At 39.5% G+C, this 14,672-nt stretch overlaps 1 protein-coding gene across 3 annotated transcripts in view; it reads left to right on the plus strand.

Annotated features, from left to right (window-relative positions):
- The window catches only part of SCAPER (S-phase cyclin A associated protein in the ER), a 495,909-nt gene that overhangs the window by 411,574 nt on the left and 69,663 nt on the right, over positions 1-14,672 (plus strand). For all 3 annotated transcript variants that reach the window (XM_082647309.1, XM_082647310.1, XM_082647311.1), the window contains exon 27: positions 11,359-11,514. In XM_082647309.1, coding sequence (XP_082503435.1) covers positions 11,359-11,514 — 156 coding nt within the window. The remainder of the gene's footprint in view (positions 1-11,358; positions 11,515-14,672) is intronic.

Consider the following 14,672-nt stretch of genomic DNA (forward strand, 5'->3'; position numbering starts at 1 on the left):
AGTATCTTTCTTACCCTTGATTACTTTGCTAACTTGTCCCTTCCATCTGCCTGCCCTCTTTCCCCAGGCATATTTATTGCCAGAGAGTACTAGGCCCTTTGGGTCCACAACCATTTATCATACAGCACTTGACTTTGACCCTCCCTGGCCTTTCTCTCAGTTGTTTGATCCCATTCAATTTCCCCATGTCCTTCTGGTCATTGTAGAACCTGGCCCTCTTTGCTGATGAATGCCATTCAGCCCCAGCATTCTCCCTTGGGCTACTCTGTGTTGCAGCAACCCTGCATTCTTGTCATCCAGACAGCTTAGCCACATGCCTCAGCTGTGATGAGGCAGAAGGTCCAGCCAAGTGCTTCAATGCAATTCTGGTGGGCCTTCCGGGAGAAAGTACCTACATTTTTACATATATTATTATAGTTACCAGATCCTTTGTAAAAAGAAGAAGGTTATTGGGGAAAAAAAATAACAGTGGTAATTTGCCAAATAACTCATGTAGCTTAAAAAGGGTGATTGACAATTATAGTACTTCAGTACAAAACCATGCCACTCTTTATCTGACTTGAACCACTTTTGTTAAATATTGTTTTCTTGTAGATAATGCATTGCAGGCTGGTTTGATGATCCCTATATGTAGAACCACAAACCTTATCTCAGATCTTCTTAATGAAGCAAACAGAACATGTTTAACTACTTTCATGCTTTCTTTCTCACCTTCTCAAATATGAAGTGACAGGAAATCTCACACCACTCCCTGCTACAACCTGTGCATTTTTTGTCAGTTTATACCTCTAGCATTGTAAAGTTGTGAGGAAAGCATTCCAACACAGTCTTTGGCACTATTCTCTGACCTGTACCCCTAAGGCAGAGCTGGAGCAGGGCACATCACCCTGACATATGTCCCTGTTCTCTCCTTATCTGGCATAGAAGAGGCAAGAGGGTGTCTAACCAAGATGAGGTAATAACAGTGTTTATTCTCATTATTTTACATAGTTTAGTCAAGTTTCTAGATCTAAGGGATCCTCTAATATTTATCACCTCAAAATATGATCACTTGTGCTCACTTTGTGCCAGACACTTCACAAGGTCCTGGGATAAAAAAAAAAAAAAAAATTTAAAAAAAATCCTTTAACAGAATATCCAGATAATATCTTTCGGCTATCAAACATCAGAATTCTTTTTTCTGTAAGATGCAAATATTGTCTGTGTCAAATGTTTAGCATAGTTGTAGGAAAGCAGTATTGTGTGTAGGGTAGAAGCAGATTGCAATTTGAAAAAAACACTGGTTTGAAATTTGCTCAGGAAATGCATCAACCCTGAAGCTCTGCAATTCTGTTTTTTCCCAGCTTTACTGAGATATGGGTGACATATAACATTGTGTAAGTTTAAGTTATACAACGTGATGATTTGATACACATATATATTGCAAAATGATTGCCACAGTAACGTTCATTAACACTTCCCATCAGCTTACATAATTACCGTGTGTGTGTGTTTCGAAACATTTAAGAGCCACTCTCTTAGCAACTTTCAAGTATGTAATACAGTATTGTTATTTTTAGTCACCATGTTGTACGTTACATCCCCAGAACTTATTCATCTTATAAATGGAAGTTTGTACCCTTTGACCAACATCTCCCCCTTTCCCTGACCCTCCACCCCAGCCTCTGGCAACCACCATTCTACTCTGTTTCTGTGAGTTCAGCTCTTTTAGTTTCCACATGTAAGTGAGAACATACAGGATTTATCCTTTACTGTCTGACTTATTTCACTTAGCATAATGCCTTATATGGCCACTCATATTGTCACAAATTGCAGGATTTCCTTATTTTTTATGGCTGAGTAATATTTCATTGTGTGTGTGTGTGTGTGTGTGTGTGTGTGTGTGTGTGTGTGTATTTACCACTTTTCTTTATCCATTCATCTGTTGATGGACACTTTGTTTCCATGTGTTGGCTATTCTGGATAATGCTGCAGTGAACATGGGAATGCAAGTATCTCTTCAAGATAATGATTCACTTCCTTCAGATATATACCCAGAAGTGGAATTGATAGATCATATGGTGGTTCTGTTTTTAATCTTTTGAAGAACCGCCATACTGTTTTTCATAGTGGCTTTACAAATATACTTTCCCCACCAACAGCGTACAAAGGTTCACTTTTCTCTCCACATCCTTGCCAATGTTGTCTCTTGGTTTGGGGGGCTTTTTAGTTTTGTGATTTTGTTTTTGATAATAGCCATTCTAACAGGTGTGAGGTGGTATCTCGTTGTGGTTTTAATTTGCATATCCCTGGTGATTAGTGATGTTGAACATCTTTTCCTATACCTATTGGCCATTTGTATATGTTCTTTGGAAAACTGTCTATTCAGGTCCTTTGCCCATTTTTTAATTGGATTATTTGTGGTTCTACCATTGAATTGTAGGAGTTCCTTATTTTTTCGAATATTAACCCCTTATCCAGTATATGGTTTGCAAATATTTTCTCCTGTTCTGCAGGCCGCCTTTTCATTTTTTTGATTGTTTCTTTTGATGTGCAGAAGTTTTTAAGTTTGAAGTAGTCCCACTTGTTTATTTTGCTTCAGTTGCTTGTGCTTTTGGTGTCATATCCAAAAAAATATTGCCAAGACCAATGTCAAGTTTTTTCCTCTATGCTTTCTTCTAGGAGTTTCATGGTTTCAGGTCTTACATTTAAATCTTTCATACATTTTGAGTTCTTTTTTTGGGAATGGTGTAAGATAGGGGTCCAGTTTCATTCTTCTGCATGTAGTTATCTGATTTTCCCAGCACTGTTTATTGAAGAGAGTATCCTTTCCCCAGTGAGTATCCTTGGCTCCTTTGTCAAATATTCATAGACCAGATATGCATGGGTTTATTTCTGGGCTCTCAATTCTGTTCCATTGGTCTACATGTCTCTTTTTATGCCAGTACCATACTATTTGGATTGTTGTAGCTTTGTAATATAGATTGAAATCAGGAAATGTAATACCTCCCGCTTTGTTGTTCTTTCACAGGATTCCTTTGGCTATTCATGGTCTTTTGCTGAAGCACAATTCTTTTCATCATGTTCAATTAGAAATTTATATCTGTCTCTCAAAACAGGGAAATCAAACTTTGCAACCTAGAGGCAAATAGATAGTCCAAGTCACTGATACCAGCCTTTTGGAATCAAAAATTAGTAAACATAAGGCATCTATTCAAGGAGAAGTCATAAAACTGTACTTTAGCCAAGCACTTTCCTAGCTGCTAGGATGTACTACAGGCACCTCAGGCTCCACAAGTTCAAAACTGGACACCTTATCTTTCCACCCAAAGGAGATACTTTTCCTGTGTCTTCTGTCCTTATCTGTAGCACCAGTATCCCATTCAGTTACTTAAGCCAGCATTCTGAGCATTGTCAAAAACTCTTCACAATCCTTTACCAAACCAACATCCAATTAAGTCTTTAGTACCTATTGATTCTACCTTGTAAATATCTCAGATTTACCTTTGCTCCATTGCTACTTCTTTAAGAGTGCAGTCTCTCTTGTAATAGCAGATAGCTTGCCTCTGCCTCTCTCCCCATTCTCCTTTTTAAAATAACTTGTTTCCTAATTATGAAATTAATATGTGCTCAGTGAGAAAAACGATTTGAAAAACACAGAAAAGCACAATGGATTTTGTTGAATACACAAAAATTATCTTTAATCCCACCACCCAAAGATAATCATTGGTTTTGTTTTGGTTTTGGTACATATATATGTGGTTATTTTATGAAAAAAACTGTAATATTTATACACATTGTTTGGTCATACTTTTTTTTAAGTGCTTTTTTCCAAATCAACAGAAACTTGCAAATGAATTTTACTGGCTTTCCAAGTATTTAATTATGTAGCCATGATTTGCTTTAGGTAATCTATTATTGCTTACATAGGTTTATTCCAGTATTTTACTCTTACAGATAATACTGTAAAGAACATCTTTCCCTACAATTGATTATTGTCTTCTATTAAACATTGAGAAGTATAATTTGGGGGGTCAGAGAATATGCATTAAGGATTTTGATCCATATTGCCAAATTGTCCTACATAAAGATTACATATGAGTACGTCCTTGTACCCTCAGCCTAGACACTGTCGGATATCATCGTTCTTCTGAGTCCTAGCCAAACTGAGAGGCGAAAATATTTCATTTTTTGTATTAGTAGTTACATTGAACATTTTTTAATGTTCACTGGCCATTTTAATTATTTTGTGAGTTGCCTGTTCATGTACTTTGCCCATTTTTCTATTGGAGGTGTTGACTTTTTTAATTGTAAAAGCTCTTCATGTATTAAAATCATTAGGCACATGCATAGAGGGGCAACCATACGAAAGATAGCAAGAGGGCAGCCATCTGGAAGCCAAAAAGAGAGGCCTCAGAAGAATCCAACCCTGCTGGCACCTTGATCTTGGATTTTCTTGGCTTCCAGAACTTTGCTGAGATATGGATGGAATGTGCTAAAGAACAGCCAACCGTCTTGTACTATGAAATGGAGTCCAGTGCTGTAGATGATGCTCCTGTTTGTCAGGATCAGTGTTGATTCCCTGTGATAATCCTCTGTTTACAAGGTCTTAGTTCATTACTTTTGATCAGATTCTGTCATCAAACAGATGGCCTCACAAGAAAGCCAGATAGTAACTATCCATAGACAAGAAACCATTGTGAAAACTCAGAATGCAGGAGGTAGATGAGACTGAAGCATCTCCCCCCAGACCTCAGAGATCAAGAAGTACCACATTAGAAGAGTAAGAGGAGCAGCTACACTCTGACCACAACAGCCCTCCCACAGGCCAGCACAACACTGCATGAGCCCCCATCCCCCCACAAGCCTGTGGTTTCTCCAGTGGGAAGAGGGAGCCCAAATGGACATCCATCTCTCCCAGCATTGTGGGACACTTCCACTTGGGTCTCACCTCACCGGGATTGCTGGGGGAATCTGCAGAGCTTGACCACTGGTGATCAAGTAGAAAGGTGTGGAGGGGCTGACAGCAGTCAGCACTCAGATCTTGGTGGACTGTATTGCTGCTTGCAGTGGTGCCTAAGAAGAGATCCCAGGCAACAGCTCTGCCCATCTGTGGAACTGAGCCTGTAGCCCCATCTGGCCACGGAGCTCAGCTGGCAGTTCTGCTGATTAGGGTCCCCAGTCCCCAGACTGTACTGGCTGTAGAGCTTGTTTTACCACACAACCTGGGAAGGAAAGCAAAGTATCATCCTTGCCCTCTAGCTCAGCATCGCCTTTATTCTGACCATCTAGGAAGGCCAGCTGGGGAAGCCAGGCAGCCGCAAAGCCCAAACTACAGCCCTTCTTAGGCAGGGAACCAAGCCAACAGAACTACCCAACTGTTGAGCTTAGCCTCTGACCCCACATAACCAGGAAGACTGAACAGTAACCCTGGGCAGTCTTAGAGCCCAGCTATTGTCCCACTCAACTACAGAGCATAGCCTGCATCCTCACCCCACAATGGAGCCCAGACAAAGACTCTCCCAACCACAGAGACAGTTTCTTTACCCACCCAACTATGAGATATAAATGGAGGCCCCTCCCAACCAGCGAGGCCAGCCAGTGACCTTGCTCAACATCAGAGCACAGCAAGCAGCCAACCTGATCAAGAAGCCCAGCCTGTGGCACAGCCTTTCAGAATATTGAAGGAAAAAACTGTCAACCAAGAATGCTGTACCCAACAATGTTGTCCTTCAGGAATGAAGGAAAAATAAAGACTTTGCCAAACAAGCAAAAGCTGAAGAAGTTCATCACCACTAGACCTGCCTTACAAGAAATACTAAAGGGCATTCTTCAAGTTTAAAGAAAAGGATGATAGGGACTTCCCTGGTGGTCCAGTGGTTAAGACTCTGCACTGCCAATGCAGGGGGCCCGGATTCAATCCCTGGTCAGGGAACTAGGTCCTGCATGCCACAACTAAAGATCCCGCATGCTGCAACTAAAGATCCCACATGCCGCAATGAAGATCCTGCTCGTGGCAATGAAGATCCCGCATGCCTCAACTCAGACCCAGCGCAGCCAAATAAATAAATAATTTTTTTTTAAAGAAAAGGATGATAAGTAATAACATAAAAACATATGGATGGGGTTCCCTGGTGGCATAGTGGTTAAGAATCCGCCTGCCAGTGCAGGGGACACGGGTTCAAGCCCTGGTCCGGGAAGATCCCACATGCCGTGGAGCAACTAAGCCTGTGAGCCACAACTACTGAGCCTGTGCTCTAGAGCCCGTGAGCCACAACTACTGAGCCTGAGAGCCACAACTACTGAAGCCGGCGCACCTAGAGCCCGTGCTCCACAACAAGAGAAGCTACCGCAATGAGAAGCCTGCTCACCGCAACCAGAGAAGGCCCACGCGCAGCAACTAGAGAAAGCCCACATGCAGCAACGAAGACCCAATGCAGCCAAAAATAAAATAAATAAATTTTTAAAAAGACGAAAAAAAACATATGGATGTGTAAGACTCACTGGTAATGGTAAACATATAGTCAAAATTCGATCCTCTGTTATTGTAATGGTGGTGCATAATTCACTTACAAGTCTAGTTTGAAAGTTAAAAATCAAACATAATAGGGCTTCCCTGGTGGCGCAGTGGTTGGGAGTCTGCCTGCCGATGCAGGGGACACGGGTTCGTGCCCTGGTCCGGGAAGATCCCACATCCCGCAGAGCGGCTGGGCCTGTGAGCCATGGCCACTGAGCCTGCGCGTCTGGAGCCTGTGCTCCACAACGGGAGAGGCCACAACAGTGAGAGGCCCGCGTACCACAAAAAAAAAAAAAATCAAACATAATAGATATAAACATAACCACAGTAATTTGTTATTGAATGAACACTATAAAAATACATAAATTACACGAATAACCTAAAATATGAGGAGGGAGAAATAAAAGTACAGTTGACTCTCGAACAACACAGGTTTAAAATGTGCAGGTCCACTTACATGCAGGTTTTTTTCAATAAATACTACAGTGCTGCACAATCTGTGGTTGGTTGAATCTGTAGATGCAGAACCGAGGGTATGGAGGGCCAATGATGGGACTTGAGCATCTGCGGATTTTGGTATCTATAGCGGGTCCTAGAACCAATTCCCCACAAATACTGAGGGACAATTGTATAAAGTTTCTGTATACTATCAAACTTTTTATCAACTTAAAATAGGATGTAATATATATGTTTTATTTAAGCCTATACGAACCTGTAGTAGATACATATAGTGTAAAGAAGTCAAAGCATACTGCCGCAAGAAGTCATCAAATCACAAAAGAAAACAGCAGGAGAGGAAGCAAGGATCAAAGGATCTAAAAACCAGAAAATAATTAGTGAAATGACAATAGTAAGTCCTTACCAATCAGTAATTATCAATACGTTAAGTGTAAATGGATTAAATTCTCCAATCAAAAGACATAGAGTGGCTGAAGGGATAAAAAAACAGTATCCAACAATATGATGCCTATAAGAGACTCATTTTAGCTTTAAAGACACACATAGACTGAGAGCAAAGGGGTGGAAGATATTTCAAGGAAATGGTAAGCAAGAGAAAGCAGGAGTAGCTATATTTATATCAGATAAAATAGATATTAAGCTAAAAATGGTTAAAAGAAACAAAGAAGGTCATTATATGATAGAGAGGTCAGTCCACCAAGGATATGACAGTGGTGTGGTAAATATTTATGCACCCAACGTCGGAGCACCTAGATATATAAAACTGATACTAAAAGAACTAAAAGGAGAACAAAACAACAATACCATAATATGTCGGGACTTTAATACCCCACTCCCAACAATAGATAGATCTTCCAGACAGAGAATCAGTAAGGAAACAGCAGATTTCAACAACACTATAGGCCAAAAGAACCTAACAGACATATATAGAACACTCCATCCAACAGCAGCAGAATACATATTGTTCTCAAATACGCATGGAACAATTGCTAAGATGAATCCTATGTTACGGCACAAAACAAGTCTCAACAATTCGAGAACACATAACTTATATCAAGTATCTTTTCCAATCCCAGTGGTGTGAAACTGGAAAACAGTAACATTTTACAGTATATACATATGTCAAATCATCACATTGTACACCTTAGACTTACATGATGTATATATCAGCTATATCTCAATAAACATGGGGGAAAAATACATTAGGCCTTCATCTTACACGTTTCAAATGCTTTTTCTGTTTGTCATTATTGCCTTTTAAAATATTTAAGTTTTCTATTATTTTATGATGAAGTATATCAACATACACCTAACAAAATTATCAATACCTGTGTACCAACTTGACAACATTTTTCAGTAACCAATAACATTTTTCCATATTGTCTTAGATCTTTTTTCTTATTGGTAAGAAACCAATTGTTGTAGATACAGCTAACTCCCCATCTCCATCCCTTTCCTCTTACTCACGCTCAAGATGTAAATCACTATGTTAGAGTGTGTGTATATAGTTCCTATGCATTTTTATAAAATTTTTATATACATGTGTGTAATATATATGTATATATGTAAATATATACAAATATATATAAATATATTTGTGTATATAAATTTTATATGTATATATTTATATATAATAAATATCCATAAACGATATATTCTGCTTTCTATTTTTTGTATTATTTAAATTTTACATAAATGCTATCATACTATTTTGTCAGTTTCTATGTTCACATAACATGGGGTTGAGCACTATGTTGATGCATATAAATCTGATAAATTTATTTTAACTGCTCTAAAGATTCTATTAAATGAATAAATTCCCAGTTCATCCATTTTCTATTTGAGGGCAATAGTTTCTATTTTTTCACTATTTCAAGCAATGATACAATGAATATCCTTGTAGAAACCTTCTTTTGCACCTATATGGGAGTTTCTCAAGCTTATATGCCTACAGTAGGAATTTATGAATGTTATGATAAATGCATGTCCAACTTTACCAAGTAACACCAAATTGTTCTCCAAAGTGATTTTACAGATTTCACTTTCCATCAGTAAAGGATAGGAATTCCATTTCCTCATATCCTTATCAGTGTTTTATATTAACTCACTGATTTTTGTCAGTCTGATATTTGTGAAATGGTATTTTGTGTTGTCTTCATTTTCATTGTATTTATGATTAGTAAGTTTGCATGCATCTATTTTTAAAATACTAGTAGTACTAGTATTTAAAATACTAGTAGTATTTAAAATACTACTAGTAACAATAAAACTAACAATAAAATGTATCAACTTCTTCGCATGTATTAGCTTATCAGTCACTTATTACAAGAACCTTATACTAACATTCTATTACATTAATAAAGGAAACAGACTAAGAGGGGCAAGGTAATTTGCCCAAGGTCATCCAGTAACTTGCAGGGCTAGGGTTCAGTATGTCAATATGTCATTTTCCTTCATTATAAGATAATAGGGTTAGTGGTCATCATTTCATACTTCCCAATTTTAAAACTGTAGGATAGTGGTCCCCAACCTTTTTGGCACCAGGGACCGGTTTTATGGAAGACAGTTTTTCCACGGACTTGGGAGGGGGCGGTTTTGGGATGATTCAAGCGCATTACATTTATTGTGCACTTTATTTCTATTATTATTACATTGTAATATATAATGAAGTAATTATACCGCTCACCATAATGCAGCATTAGTGGGAGCCCTGAGCTTGTTTTCACTTGCCACTCACTGATAGGGTTTTGATATGTGTCTGCAGGCAATTAATTTATTATAGTCTCTGTGCAGTCAAACCTCTCTGCTAATGATAATCTGTATTTGCAGCCACTCCCCAGCACTAGCATCTAGTACTTCTTCAGCTCCAGATCATCACGCATTAGATTCTCATAAGGAGTGTGCAACCTAGATCCCTCGCATGCGCAGTTCACAGTAGGGTTCGCACTCCTATGAGAATCTAATGTCGCCGCTGATCTGACAGGAGGTGGAGCTCAGGCGGTAATACGAGCGATGGGTAGCAGCTGTAAATAAAGATAAAGCTGTGACAAAGTGAGAGAGTGGCATGGACATATATACACTACCAAACGTAAAATAGATAGCTAGTGGGAAGCAGCTGCATAGCTCAGGGAGATCAGCTCGGTGCTTTGTGACCACCTAGAGCGGGGGGATAGGGAGGGTGGGAGGGAGACGCAAGAGGGAGGGGATATGGGAATATATGTATACGTATAGCTGATACACTTTGTTATAAAGCAGAAACTAACACACCATTGTAAAGCAATTATACTCCAATAAAGATGTAAAAAAATAAATAAGATAAAGATAAAGCTTTGCTAGCTCACTGGCCGCTCACCTCCTGCTGTGTGGCCTGGTTCCTAACAGGCCACCGATGCTCAGTAACCAGATAAATGCATTTCCAAATGTAAAAGGAAAAAGGGAACATTATTTTTTACCTTTTAAATAGTAAACTTAGAAGAGGCTCCAAACATGAATTATTCATCAGCTTTCCTTCCTTTTACAAAAAACTGTATTAGTAAATGAATAGTGATAGGGATTTTAGTGCACTTACAAGCAGAAGCATCAATTCCTTTGCACATGTTGCTGAAAGTTTGTATGTGTTGATTTCCAGAACTGCTGTATTCAGAGTCCTGCGCTTTTCATACATGTAAATGCAGTAGCAGTGAATTGGTATAAAATGTCTAAGCTAAGGCTGATTTATCTACAAGGTCATTTATAGTCTTCAGATATTTTCAATTATTTCTGCTTTGTAGACTAATAAAAGAACTACTGTTGTTGGTCCAGGTTAATAAACGACTCTGGAAAACTGTTTAATAGACTGAAAAGATGAAAATGACTTCATAAGTGTTACTGTCAACTCTCAGGACTGCTGCTTTTCATAACAGAGAGCAATTAGATTCTCACTGTTATACTTCTAATGGTGATAGGGTTTAAAAAAAAAGTAGAGAATCTAAAGTGGCATTAGAAGTTTAGGTTGTAACAGGAGTGTCTGGGTAGCATTATCTTATTTTCTGAATCCCTGAATTCTGGTGAATTTAGCTTCTTAGTACTTTAGGAAGTACTGCTTTTCAAGAGGATAGAGATCATTATAAATCATTTCAATTATTGTCAGACTCTCTAGACCGGTGAGAATGATCAGATGATCACTTTCCTGAAAAAATAGCATCAGAATAACCAAAAGAGAAAAGAGAACCATTTACAGAAATAGCTGATTATTCAGGACTAAATCTTAGGAAATTGTTATTTAAGATGCTGTACCCAGACGTATGTGTGTTGTGTTTGCTTGCTTGAAGGGTCTAAGCCTGTGTTTGTTAAGATTTATCTTTGAAGGTGAAGATGTTGCCAGACTATGCAGATTGCTAACACACATTTCTCCCCACATCTAGCTACGTGGTGAACATTGGTCTGATCGACAAGCTTTGTGGCTGCTTCCTCTCGGTGCAAGGCCCAGTGGATGAGAATCCCAAAACAGCCACATTTCTGCAGCATGCCGCAGGGCTCTTACACGGAATGTGCACGCTGTGCTTTGCTGTCACCGGAAGGTAAGGCCTCTACTTGATGTCAGTCTGGAGTCAACTTTTGAAGCATCTCTTGGATTTTGCTCATTTTGGAGTCATTTCATAGGGATGTACATGGTCATCCTGGGCTCTTTTCCTCTTTGTGCTACCTCTGTCCTTATTGGCTTCCCATATTGAGACTTGTCTAATATGTCTCATTTTCCCTGGCTACATGCTCCTGTCAGAGCCTTTTTTTCTTGTTGGTGTCATAAACTTAACTATAATTTCTACAAGAGACCTTAGAAGTCATCCAGTTCCTCTTCCGCTGAGATCCAGAGGAATCAGGTGATTCTCCTTGAGTCAGCAAGTCAGCGACAAAGCCTAGACCAAATCAAGTCAGGCCTTCAGCGCAACATGGCACAGCTTCACAGTGCCCTGACCGTCACATGCTTTCAATTATCGCCTCCTAAGTTCTTTATTTTCCCCTTTGTCCTTCCAAGGTATCTCCATGAATAAGAGAAAGGAGCCATCCAAAAACAGTAGCCTCCTGACGTCACACATGACCCGTGGGCATCATTTTAGCCAGTGTGCCAGGGACTACGACTGGCCTGCTTGGCTCTGTAAACCCCCTCACCCCACCCTGTGGACTGTCCTCAAAAACAGTAATTCTCTAAGAGAGACAGAGTAAACTGCCTCGTGTTCTTTTCTCTCCCCTCCTACCAAGTAAAAATCATTTGCAATAGTGACTCAGTGTTTCCGATAGAAATATGACCTATCCCTCAGGCATATTAAGGATGTTCAGTAAAACAATTTTCTTACAATTAAATTCTAAACAACACTGCATACAAATATATATATATATATATATATATATATATATATATATATATATATATATATCTCAGGGATTTGTCAAGAAGAAAACTAATGATTTGAAACTAATAAAGTCTAGGTACTTAAAGAAATCTTATCCAGCCGTATTCAATGTACACACAATGCTAATGTCTATATTCAGAATATTTTAAAAGAGAATTTGTTTCCTGAAATGAACTTCCTCAACATTTGTTAGTCTGTTATGCATAGGACCCCGACACCCACCTATTCTTCCTTATTCTTGCCTAGTCCCTCTACCCTGAGTCACATTTCTAGGAAGATTAAGACTGTCTGAGTATCAAGGAAGCCAAGCACGACCTGTAGTCAGTGTTCCACTTAGTCTGTTCCCTCTAGAAATGTAGCCAGAGCCTACCTTCCAGGGATTTGATGAGAACTCAGGAAGTGGCTATGTGTAGGTCTGTGACCTAAGTAAGCTCGGGTGGTCCCACACTGCCCAGAGGCTGGCAGCAGTGACAGGGCTCCATCCAGGGCCCTGGCACCTGCCAGCTTGGAGGCTGCCATGCTGCCCAGCTAGCTCCTGTGCAGTAGCCAGGCCACTCCCTGGGAGGTATCCTGTCACCCAGGAGACCCTTCCAACACTCACTCTTTTGTATACACACCATTATAAACCTGCCAGCGTCTCAAGTCTTTGTCACCTATACTCTTTCCTTGAATACAGATGAATATCACACATAAACATTTCCATATGTGGTTGTTGTAAAGTTTGTGGGCTTCAGCTTTCACTTACACATGGATTCAGTCACTTGAAATCTGTGGAACTTGAAAGAAGTTTAAAGGTCATTAATAGCCACTCATTTTTATAGGGAAAGCAACTGAGCCAAACTAACTTGAATTAGGACCCAAGATTCCTCCCTTGGTGTTCCCTCCTACACACTTGACTTTATATTATTCAAAATATGGTAGCATACGTTTTGTTTCTTTGAAAAGTTTCTCAATTACATATGTGGAAAACAGGATCCTCTTCTCTTTAACACACACAGTCATGTCCTTGTCTAGTAGACATTGACTGAACATCTGCCTTGGGCCAGACACCAAGCTAAGTACCAAGGTTACTGCCCTCAGGGAGCCCAGAGTCTGGTGTGGAGTCAGACTTGCAAATTAATAGCTACAACATAATAGCTGCAACAGAAGAGAATGTGCCCAGAGAAGGAAGTAAAGCACTTCCAAAGGAGGTCAAGAAGGGCTTCAATGGCCTAAATCTTAAAGGATCCAGGAAGACAAGTGGAGTAAAGAATTCATTCGGGAGAAAGGGCATAATATGGGCACTGCATGATATAGTAGATGTTATTGGTGCCTGTGGCCTATCAGGTCACCTACAAGTGGCTTCCTGTATTTCTCTGCCTGAGGATATTCACTGAACAAGTAGCTGTTCGCTAGAAGTGCCAGGGAGTTAACACCCCCAGGAGTGACTCTCCAACAATACATTGGTGGGTAATATCCCAGCTCCGCTAACCCTCAGTGGGACGATCCTGAGGTATGTTCTGTACGGTTTCTCAAAGGGACCCAGTGGTAACCTGTTCATTAACACTTACTTGATTAGCTTTTCTCCCTACCCTCTTTTCCTTCTCTACTTCCTCACAGATAAACTACTAACACCCATATCTTTGTTTCAGGGACTGCTTTGGGGGCAACCCAAACCAAGAGTTATGGATATATAAGACATTGTCTCATGTTCAGTTTGATGTAGTTTACAATAGGGTGACTGTGAAGAGTGGCAGGAGATGAGGTATTCAGTGCACTCCATACATGTTCAAATTTCTGTGATAGGATGATCACTCCTGAAAACTATAGAAATGACTGGAATGGCATGAGCCTAGAGGCAGAAGGAATAGTAAAAAGGCTCTTGAAATGTTGAGGGCTGTGGAGACAGTAGAAATAGAGAGGAGCAGATACACTGAGGACACAGAATAAATGTAAGGGAAATGGCATAGAGCTGATAGTATGGGGTGTAAAAGGAAGTGAGGAGTCTGCAATGACTCCCAAGTTTCTGACTTGAAATTTTTGAGTGGTAGATGGTGTAGTCTCCAAATTAGGGGATATGTGTGGTTTTCCATGATTCTAGACATGCCCAAGGATTATCTAGGCAGACCAAAGTGTGAGTGTGTATGTATGAAATTTATATATAAAACCTTATTCTATACGTATATACACACACTCATAAAATGAAGTATAATTATTTCTATGTACATATACAACTGGATTTTAAATAAATCAATGATTAACCCTTAGTGGTTTTTAAGAATTCTTCATCTATTTTTTACTCAATATAATTTCCTTCTCCAGCCTCAGTTACTCTGCAAATTTCTATT

The sequence above is a fragment of the Grampus griseus genome (genome assembly GCF_964374135.1).
Source record: "Grampus griseus genome assembly, chromosome: 2".
In the NCBI taxonomy this organism is placed as follows: Eukaryota; Metazoa; Chordata; class Mammalia; order Artiodactyla; family Delphinidae; genus Grampus; species Grampus griseus.